This window comes from Microtus ochrogaster, chromosome 7 (assembly GCF_000317375.1).
Source record: "Microtus ochrogaster isolate Prairie Vole_2 chromosome 7, MicOch1.0, whole genome shotgun sequence".
Classification (NCBI taxonomy): domain Eukaryota; kingdom Metazoa; phylum Chordata; class Mammalia; order Rodentia; family Cricetidae; genus Microtus; species Microtus ochrogaster.
In genome coordinates, this window is record NC_022014.1 from 20,047,968 (window position 1) to 20,059,199 (window position 11,232).

General features: G+C 50.6%; 1 protein-coding gene across 5 annotated transcripts in view; it reads left to right on the forward strand.

Annotated features, from left to right (window-relative positions):
- Positions 1–11,232, forward strand: part of Ksr1 (kinase suppressor of ras 1) — a 130,084-nt gene that overhangs the window by 73,100 nt on the left and 45,752 nt on the right. For all 5 annotated transcript variants that reach the window (XM_026780303.1, XM_005349431.3, XM_026780302.1 and 2 more), the window contains exon 2: positions 2,067–2,207. In XM_026780303.1, the coding sequence (XP_026636104.1) occupies positions 2,067–2,207 (141 nt within the window). The remainder of the gene's footprint in view (positions 1–2,066; positions 2,208–11,232) is intronic.

An 11,232-nucleotide genomic window follows, 5' to 3' on the forward strand; every position in this document is an offset into this window, starting at 1 on the left:
CATCAGAACAGGGTGCAGGGGTGTCCTGGGCTCAGTGAGGAGTGTGATTAGTACTGTCTGCCCTGGGCATCAGAACAGGGTGCAGGGATATCCTGGGCTCAGTGAGGAGTGTGATTAATAGAATGCAGGGGTGTCCTGGGCTCAGTGAGGAATGTGATTAGTACTGTCTGTCCTGGGCATCAGAACGGTGCAGGGGTGTCCTGGGCTCACCTGTACAAGCACTTTCTCCAAACATCCTAACTATATACCTGAGTGCGTTATTTTGACTCTGTTTCCCCTACCAATGATTCCTGTTACTACTAACATTCCTGACACTGGTTGGCATGATTTGGGGCCTTGTGAGAGGGCAAGTGACTCTCGGATGGGCTGAGGAGAGGGTCTTTTTGGGTGTTATTGGTGGAGCCAAACTATATTTTTTTTTCTAAAAAAAATTAGTCTTATGTATTGTGCATGTGTGTGTATGTGTTCTTGTGGGCACGTGCATGTGGAAGAGTTGATGTCAGATATTTTCCTCGGTTGTTCTCTAGCTTTAAAAAAAATTTCTTTTTGCCGGGCGGTGGTGGTGCACACCTTTAATCCCAGCATTCAAGAGGCAGAGGCAGGCGGATCTCTGTGAATTCGAGACCAGCCTGGTCTACAAGAGCTAGTTCCAGCACAGGCTCCAAAGCAACAGAGAAACCCTGTCTCAAAAAAAAAAAAAAAAAAAAAAAAAAGTTCTCTGTAGGGTCTGTGTATGTGTGTTTGTGTGTGTGTGCATGTGTATGTGTGTTTGTGTGTGTGTGTGTGTGTGTGCACGTACTCCATAGCACACATGGGACGGTCGAAGGACAGTTGTTTCCTTCTCCCTTCATGTGGGACTCAGGGTTAGTTTATCAGTCTTGGTAATAGAAGTGCTTTGACCCTCTGAGCCATCTAGTTGACCAATATTTACAGTTTTTTGGGTGCATGTTAACTAGTTAAAAATGTCATCCAGCTCTTGAGAAACACATTGGGATCTTTATGGTGATGGGAAAAGGGATACATTACTTAGACAGCCAAACTCTTTGGGCCTGAGTGTGTCTAAGTGACAGGGTCTGGTGTTTAGATGGTGCTTGCCTTTGAGGGGAGGGACACTGAGAGTTGCAATAAGGTTAGAATCTGGTCTTAGATATTCTCATGGATGCCACTGGCTTAGCCAAACCAGGTAGCTGCTCTCCTTGGTTTTCTTGGAGGGCGGTGGCATGCTCCCTTCTGTTTGAGCCTGCTGGGTAGCCTCAGCTGGAAGAGCCTCCTTTCAAGCTTGTCCGAGCTGTGCCTTCCTTTTGTGTCTTGCCTCTGCCCTTATGTCCCTCAGTGCTGCTCTGAGCTCTCTGCTTGACCCGGGTCAGTCCGTCCTTGTTCAGGCTTATCTTCCATGAGTTTTTTTTGTTTTTTGTTTTTTTTTGAAAGTTTTGGACATTCTTCCCCTGGGTCTGGAATTTGCCAACATCTTGGGGGTGTGTATCCCCGATAGCTGTGCTTTCTGTGCAATGATGAGCTGACTGCTTGTCCCTTCAACTCTCTGAGGGAGCATTCTTTTTATCATCTGTGTGCATGTGTGTGTGTGCGTGCATGCGTGTGTGTGTGTGCGTGCGTGTGTGTGTCTCACAGGGGAAGGATAAGAGACTTGTCCAGCATCACAGAGCCAGGGGAAGGAAACCTTCTGCCCCAACCCAGGCTGTCTGAATCACAGCTGGAAGCTTGCTTATCTTCGCAAGCCTCCCCCTTTCCTTGTTATCAGTTAGCTGTATTTGAGCCCCAAGAAGGAAGGCTGGCTTCTGTTTATCTGGCCGCTGTTGTGAATACTGTTGAGGAGCTGGTCTTGAAGGCAGTGTGGTTGGCCTGCCTCAGTGAAGGAGGGGACTCCATACTTGGGACCAGACCATCTTAACTCCTCTCCCCCTGTGTAGCCTTTCTTCACCATAAATGACAGCGAGGGTTTCCCCGCCCCCTGCTGGCTCCTGCCTGAGCTCTTTCAGAGGGCACATGGCTGCCGCATGCCTGTGCCACCCATAAAGGTAACCTTGTCTTTGCTGGACTTCCTGCAGGCGAAGCTGGTGCGGTACATCTGCAAGCAGCGGCAGTGCAAGCTGAGCGTGACCCCCAGCGACAGGACTGCCGAGCTCAACAGCTACCCGCGCTTCACTGACTGGCTGTATATCTTCAACGTGAGGCCCGAGGTGGTGCAGGTATGCAGCAAGACCCAGGCCAAGAACAGACAAGAGGGGACAAGCAGGGGTCACATCCAAACCTGAGGACGAGGCTCACATGGCTAAGATATGGGGGCTACATGCTCTGTTCTTGGGAAGGGGAGGTGGTGGTATGGGCTTTGGGGAACAGCAGCATCCAGTAGAAACCCAGAGTATCTGTGGCTACAGCAAGTGCCCCACGTGCCATTGCCTCATAAACTGGGACAGCCTGACCACACTGGTCAATCATTTGATCACATGATAATGACCTTTTCTGGAATCCTTGATTCTATGGCAGACATTGTATTTAACACTGACATTGTAACCTTGGGGCTAGAGACATGGCTCAGAGGTTAAGAGCACTTTTTGCTCTTGCAGAGGACCTGGGTTCAGTTCTAGGACCCAGTACCCACAGAGTGGCTCACAACTATCTGTAACTTGAGTTCCAGGGGATCAAATGCCCTCTTCTGGCCTCCACAGTCACCAAGCATGCATGTGGTGCACACACATACATGCAAACAAAACACTCATGCACATAATAAAAGAAAATGAAATGGTTATCTTACTCTGCCCAGAGTTCTATAAAGAGGGTTTTGCTATTCTTCTGTCTTATACTCCACTGGCAAGTGGCCGCCAGGGGACTGAGAAACAAGAATCCAAGCTCAGTTTACTCTCCCCACCGATGAACTGTGTTCTTTCTTTTGTGGTTCATCTTTCCATCCATCCATTCTACCCACCCACAACTTACCAGTTAACTAAGCAGTATTCTTGAATGTATCAGGGTCCAGGGCAGCCTCCGTGGAGCTACCATAGCAACCGTGTGAAGCTGTGCCTTGACAGGTCAAGTCTCTAAAATGTAAAAGACTAACCCGCTAGCGCTTAAAGCTAAGTCCATTGTGTGCGGGCTCTGAGGAAAACAGAAAGAAGGGGAAGAATGTCTCGCAAGCCCTGCCACTCAGGAACAAACCAAAACAACCCTTTGAGATTTTGATCCTTTCCCCCAATGTAAAAATCTTTATAACACTTTTAGGGGGCTCGGACCAGCCAGCCAGGCAGGGAGTCTCATGTGGCTGTAGCTGTACCTTTAGAGATGAGACCTGTAAAGACACCAAAGAAAGTATAAAATTACCTTGTGTGTGACGTTTTCTGTCTCCCACATGTTGAAGGAGCAGTCTTTTTTGGACATATGAGGGTTTATAACATTACTAAAATTTATCTCCTCTGTCATTTGATGCGGTTGGTTGGTTTGAGACAGGGTCTTGCTATATAGCCCTGGCTGACTTGGAACTCTGTACCTAGACCAGCTGTGGGGCAGCTCTCGTCAGTACTGGCTATGTGCCGCTCACCTAGCACGTCTGTGGGGCAGCTTCCGTTGGGACTGGCTGTGTACTGCTCACCTAGCACGTCTGTGGGGCAGCTTCCGTTGGGACTGGCTGTGTACTGCTCACCTAGCACGTCTATGGGGCAGCTCCCCCGTTGGGACCGGCTGGTGTAATCTTAGGCTTCGCTCTCATCATTTGGCAGTGAACCCACTGCGTTTTTCTCATGTTTTCACACTTCCGTGTCTTATTTATTGCTTCTTTATTACTGTTTTACAGAGTGGGTGTGGTAAGTTATCAGACGAAGGTGAATTCCAGCCGTTGGCTATTAGGTGTGACAGTGACCAGTACTAATACGATGATCTTCATAAATACTCGACAGTTTCCCTAGGAGACATTCCTGAATAGAAAAGGACTCCAACATACAGTGTGCCTTGTCCTGTCATAGGGTTGGGGAGCGAGTGGATCCCAGCCTGACTGGCCCAGTTACCCTCATGTGTGTCATGGTCCACGTTGTAGGCAGAAAGGGAGGCTGGAATAGGACTGAGGGAAACTGCTCTGTACAACAACCAGTTGCACTCCCGCACACACGTGGGTGCACATAACACACACGCACACACAGAGTATAATGAGCTACAACCTCTGTCTGTCTCCTCGCCTACCTCCTTGTTCGTCAGTCTTCTGCCATACATGAAGGAGGTTAGGCGTACAATTTGGGCACAGATATAAGTACATAGACTTGGCAATTGTACAGAAACAAACTGAGCCACCACCCCAGCCCCCGCTGCCGCCATCATCTGAATCACACTGTATCTCCTCCATACCCAGGATCTACATCAGTGACGAGGTTCAAGTTCACGGTGCTAGGCTCTAGCCTGTGCCCTTTCACCCACCCCCTTTGTTCTCTGAAGATATGCATGGCAGCTGGTCTTATGTCTCAAAGGACTTCTCTGCAAAAGCCTGAAAAACTGGGAGACTCCATCTTTGGGAGAGGCCCCAGTGTGCCCAGGGCAGTGGGTGGCAGTGTGGAGCGTTGCTGCAGCTGCTGCTGTCACCCCGAGAGCTGTGTGATGGCAGCCAGGTTGGAAGCCTGCCAGCCAGGCCAAGTTGTACGAGGCGCTAAGTCAAGCACTGACTGAGTCCTGAAGCCCTAAATGACTCAGCAGAGCTGGGTGCTCAGTAAGCAGTGAACGCCTTGGCTCCAAGGAGCTGATAGACAGCAGGGCCTACGGGTAGATGGGTGATGGGAGGCAGGATGCCCCTTTGGGAAGGAGAGCTCTGGAAAACAGAAGGTGAGGGCGAGAGTACAGGAACACTGCCTGCTGCCTGTGACCTCTCACCTGGAGACATTGGCATCTGAGAAGGCAGCTCCTCCAGCAGAGGCTGTGTCCTGCCCACTTGCATGTGTGGGTGAGTGCCGTCTTCTTCTCTGTCTCCCCACTTCAGTATCTTGTTGGGCAGTAGTTAGGATCCCCCTTTCCCATCTCTTCTCTGGGCGATCCTAAGAAGTTCCATGTCTCCTTGCATATGTACTCTATCACAGACACCAGGGACCCCAGCCCTTCCTCCACCCTGCAGGAGGCGTGGGCCTTGGATGGAGTGGGACACCTCCTCTTACTGTGCCAGATTGGCCCAGCCTGTGGCCATGGAAGGTTAAGTAGCATTATCTCCCGGGCCGTTTTGCCCTAGTATCTTAACCTACCTGCTGTTAAGGAAGCTAACAGGTCCCCACCCTTGGATGGAGAGTACAGAGGTCCTGCTGACGCCCTTGTGAAATAACTGCAACTTCAGCATCCCAGCCTGCCACAGGGAGGGCCTAGAGCCTGGCAGCCTCTCCAGAAGGCTGGCTGTATGTCTCTGTGTGGCAATATAGATCCTTCTAGAGAGACCCTGACATTTGACCTGGAAAGAGTCTCCTCTGAGGGATACGGACTGCAGAAACCGTTTCCAGGGCATGGGAGCATGCACTTCGGACAGGATCAGTAGCCAGGAACCCGTGGTGGCATCTGCTTTTTGTTCTGGATAGGAATTACACATTCTGTGGCCGCCTGGCTGAAGGCGCCCTCTGAAGGCCCAGGGGATGTGTGGGGGGGGTGGCTGCTGCTGGAGCTATTCTCCAGTGGGAACAGAACAGTCCTGAGTACTGTTGCTACGGGTGTACAGGCGCGAGGGCACCCAGAACCCGAGGTGCTGTGGATGTGCCGAGGGCCCTTCATCCTTTGCCACCTATGTATCCCTAAGCAAGTCGCTTTCATCCCTCTGGGCCTCTGTTTACCCTCGTTAGAAATGGCTTAGATAGTTTTCTCTGCCCTTTCCTCCTCAGGCGGGTGTTTGTTTTAGATTTATTTTATGTGCATCAGGGCTTTGCCTGCATGTGTGTCTGTGTGAGGGTGTCATATCCTTGAAGTGGAGTTACAGATAATTGTGAGCTGCCATGTCGGTGCTGGGAATTGAGCCTGGGTCCTCTGGAAGAGCAGCCAGTGCTCTTAAAGGCTGAGCCATCTCTCTAGCCCTCAGGCTGGAAGGCCAGAGCAGTAGAGTTGTGTACTGTGAGGTGCTCAGGTGAGGCTGTGTGGAGCCATGCTGTCCCCTCCCATGGAACCCTCCAAACAGGGGACACTGTGCCTTCTCCAACACTTCAGCCCATTGTCCTTCGGGAAGGACTTCACAGTGCTTTCCCACTGGGCTTCTATGAACATGTGTCCCGTGGTCAGAGCAGGGACACATCCCCCGGCCCCCAACCCTACACCCAAGCTTGTTTCCACCTCACAGGCCTAGCCAGGCTTCTTTGGTCATGGATTCTCACAGATCGGTCTTGTGTGTTTTCACCCCTTTGGTGATCAGGGAACTAGAGACCCATGGATACCGATGGGTGCCTTTAAACTCCGTCTCACACAACACAGCGGCAGGGTTGTGAGGAAGTGAGCACGCAGAGGCCTCCCTGTTTCTGTACTCCGAGATAACCGCCCTGCTCACAGTAGGCAGGGACTCTGGCCAGACCTCTCCAGGCTTGCTGCAGTCATTGAGACTGACAGTTCACATTCGTTCCCTTCCTGTCTTTTGTTTGCTGTAATGGGATCACACGGTACGAATTCTTCACGATGTTAGTCTTTTTCTCGCCTTTGTATAAATCCAGAAAATCCACTTGACTTTTTTTTTTAAACAGCACAATGGTGAGAGAATTCTTTAGGATGTCTGACAATGGGCTGGGGCTGCAGCTCAAGGGTAGATAGAGTGCTGCTGCCTGAAGAGTGACCACGAACTCGCCCCAGCCTGCCGATGAAGCTGCAGTGATGGCTAGCCTACTCCGCGGGAGCAGGGACATCCCGGCGAAGGGTAGTTGTTGGGGTCTGCTAGTTAGTTCCCGGCTGCTTAGCCCAGAAATACTCACACAGAAACTGTATTAATTAAATCACTACCTGGCCCATTAGCTCTAGTTTCTTATTGGCTAACTCTTATATCTTAATTTAACCCATTTCTATTAATCTGTGTATCGCCACGTGGCTGTGGCTTACTGGCTAAAGTTCCAGCATCTGTCTCCAGTGGGGCTACATGGCTTCTTCTTGACTCTGCCTTCTTCCAGCATTCAGTTTAGTGTTCCCCACCTACCTCTATTCCCTGTGCAGGCCCAAGACAGTTTCATTATTCACCAATGGTATTCACAGCATACAGCAAGGAATCCTACATCAGGTAGTTGTAAAGGAAGACCTCCCCCCCAGTCCCAACCCTACACACACACACACACACACACACACACACACACACACACACACACACACACACACTGAGCCCTTGGGTTATATACTCAGCACTGGAAGGAAGGAAGGAAGGAAGGAAGGAAGGAAGGAAGGAAGGAAGGAAGGAAGGAAGGAAGGAAGGAAGGAATCTCTTGTTCTGAATGATTGTGATTGGATAGGACCACTTGCTTACATGGCTGAGAACTTGTGCCCACAGAAGCCACATACTAGCCCCAGAGTGCCTGGCATCAGTGGGGACAGAGGTTGGAGATGTTGGGTTCCTCTCAGTATCTCACCATCTCTGCACACCAGATCCAGGATGCCTGGCAGCTGAAGGGTCCAGCCTTGGCATCTCACCACAGGATGATGTCTCTTAGGGCTGCTCCTGAAGCCTCTGTGCATGACGGGGAGTGGTCATTTTGTGGTGGGATTTGTCCCTTCCACCTCTTGAATGTTGTGCTGACCTTGGCTCTTCACAGCTTCATGGCTGAGGAAGGCATATGTGTGTATGTATGTATGCATGTATGTATGAAGATAGGCTCTCCTCTACAACATCGCCTTCCTAGGGGCTGGCTAACCATTCCCTCAGCTTTATGCTGCAGGACTGGACAGTGCTTATGGTCACTTTCCAGGCAACAGTACCTGGTAGCTGAAGGAAGAGGACCTTCAAACTAGGCCCATGTGGTGGCACACACCCTTAATCCCAGCATTCAGGAAGATGTAGGAAGGTCATGAGTTTGAGTCTAGCCTGGGCTACATAGTTTGACGGTAACCTGGATTGCATAGCAAGACATTGCCTCAGAAAAATGACTTAGCTAGTTGACATGATTATGGAATGACGGCTATACTTCCAGGCTCCTGGTAAGCCGGGGGGGGGGGGCACAGTTCTTTTCCTTTGTCCTTACCTGTCTTAGCTGGGATTGCTATTGCTGTGATGCAGCACCATGACCAAAAGCAACCTGGAGAGGAAAGGATTTATTTAGCCTACACTTCCACATTGCTGTTCATCACTAGAAGTCAGGGAGGGAACCTGAAAGAGCTGGTGCAGAGGCCGTGGAGGATGCTGCTTCTGACTTGCTCAGCCTGCTTTCCTATTCGTGCCCAGGACCATCTGCCCAGGGGTGTGGCACTGCCCACAGTGAGCTGGGCTCTCCCACATCAATCACTGGTTAAGAAAATGCCCTACAGTCCTGCCTACAGCCCAGTCTTATAGGCGCATTTTCTCAGCTGAGGCTCCCTCCTCTCCGATGACTCTAGCTTGGGTCTCTTGAGTGAATCCCAGCCCTCCACAGCTCAGAGCCTACTGTGGCTGTTCTTACTTGGAAATCTTGGATTCCTTTTCTCTCCCCACACCTGTGGATTCCCAGTTCAGACCCTGGGCAGACTCTTTGCCTAGTGGGACCTCGGTGGTGGAAATGTTCTACTCTCCCCCCCCCCCCAGGGTGGTAAGCTCAGGAAATGATGTATTAGACACACTGGCAACTTGAACTCTGCATGGTTCTGTATCAATATAAGTTTTAAATTACATGGATATTGTGTTGCTTCTGCACCTGAGCTGTGTGGGTCCCAACTCTGCCTAAGAGCACCACTGCCAAGAGCTTGGGTGCTCTGACTCTCTCTCTGCCCTGTGGCTAGGGTAAAACACAAATTGAGAACTGACCTGAGGTGCTCTGATAGAAGCCAGCGTGGCCTGTGTAAGGCCAGCAGACAGACTCCTCCCAGACAGTCAAGGAAAGATACTCTGGAGAAGACATCAGACCATACCAGCCCCTAACTAGGGCAGGAAGAGCACCCAGACAAGGGAGGGGTGTCTGTGGGGACCCTGTGGCTGGGAAAGCCAGAACTGTGATCATAGGATACACTGGAGAGAGGTCTGGTAGGAGGCTGCTGAGGAAACCGGGCCAGTTCAGGAACTCTGCGCCTGTGGAGCACAGAGCGTGGGTTTGTCTGGGGTGGGGATAATTGAAGCATGTGAAAAAGCAAGTGGGGAAGGGTGAATATTGGAGTTGTTTTAAGGAAAATAAAGCTCCCACTGAGTAGCAGGCAGAGTTCATTCACCATGGGCTTGCTAGAGAGAAGCAAGTGAGAAAGGCAGCAACCTGCTGGGGGGGCCACGCCTGGAGAGTAAAGGTGCAGGGGATGGGAAGGAGATCTGGAAACCAGTTCAGAGGCGAGGCCCCTCCCTCTAGCTCCCACACTAACCATTTCCAGCCACCCCTGCCCCACAGGTTAAATCTAAACATCACAGCTTTGGTTTCTGGCTGCCACTGGGGAAATGATTTCAGAGCCCGCTGGCCGGCAGCCATTTTTTCCCCTCAGCAATTTCCCTGTTGGAAGTTGTTAAAGGAAGTGGGAAGGGCCGGCTGGGACCAGTTTTAACAGGCAGAGGCGGATGCTGCCTAGAACGTGGGGTCTTACACAGAGCCTTGCTGCTGTATGTCTGTTCCTGCATAAGCTCTTACAACGGGCACTTCTGAGCCCATCATGGGTCTGGTAAAGGGCTCTGTATTGTGGGCCAGATAGGAGGATTCTCTTCTCCCTTTCTTCTGTCCTCCCAACTCTAGATCAGCAGAGATCTTCTCTAGGGATGAGCACCTGACCACTGCCACCGTCCTGGCCTCCCACAGGCTGGGAGTGGCTGTGGCTCTGTGTGGCTCCAGAGATAGGAGGGTTCTCTAAGAAGCAAACCAACCGAAAAAGAGAAAAAGCACATTGGCATTTGGTCCCTGAGGTATAGATCAACAGAATGAGTCCTGTGGCTCTTTTCCCAGCCTCTTTCCCGTCAGCCCTGCTTACCCACCAGAGCGGCCTGGCCCTAGCAACTGGGAACCTTCCCAGGAAGCAGGCCCCCTGCGCCAGAGGAAGTGAGATTGCGGTGTTGGATGGCAGGTCTCAGTATGGATGTTGGATCTCAGGAACAGCTTCTTATGCTGGACCAGAGTTCTCCCTGCTTAGGATGGACCAGCAGAGGCCAGTGGTGGGCCAGCATGCTTCTGTCTGTCACATCCGACCAAAGAGCTGAAGTTGGTGTGTGGCAAGGAAGATACAAACGACAAGCTAGTGTTGTGTAGGGGAGTGTGCGTGTGTGTGACACATGCACACCCATGAATGCCTGTCACAAATGGAGGACTCAGCCAGCCATGATAAGCTTAATAAGAACATGGGCATAACAACAATCCTGTGTGATGTTTATGCCTGGGGAGGAGAAAAGGCCCTCATTTCTGGCTTAGCAAACTGAAGCTCAGAGAAATCCAGTGACTTGTCAGAACTGTGCACTGACTTAGCTGATGACAAGGTCAGTATTTAAACTGTTGTTATCCAAAGCTGCGGTCTCCACCCCACCCCAGGCACCAGTTCAGTGTTCCTGCCTGTGGTGGTGTGACAGAGTTGGCTGCCTTTCCCTCTCATTCCTCCCTTCCTTTGCTTTCTCTTCTCTCCCCACCTTCTCCCTTCTCTTCACGTCATCAGCCATCCATTCTTTGCTAGGTACCCACATGAATTATCTCAGGGATTCATTGAGGAATAAAATAGCGTGCCCTGAGGCTAGGTATACACTGGTTACAAATAGCCCAGGTGCAGAGGGAGTGACTGAGGCCCCAGGTAACAGGTGGAGGCGTGCACGACACTTTCACTAGTTAATTCACTCTCAGTGAGAGTGTGTTTAAACATGGTTGTGAGCGTGTGTTTAAACATGGTTGTGTGTGTTTAGCCATGGTTATGAGTATGCCTTTAGCCTGTTTGTACACTGGGTCCCATTCTAGGTATATGCCATTTTCCGGGTGATAGAATAATGTATTTTTTTTCTGATCCTGGACCAAGTATCTTTTAAGCTTCTAGGGCAGGGGTGCCACTGGGCTCTGACAGTCTGTAAAGAGTCACAGGTGAGAGTGTATCTTATACGCCTGTGTTGTGTGATGTTTTGGTTTTTTTTTTTTTTTTTTTTTTTTTTTTTTTTTTTTTTTTTTTTTT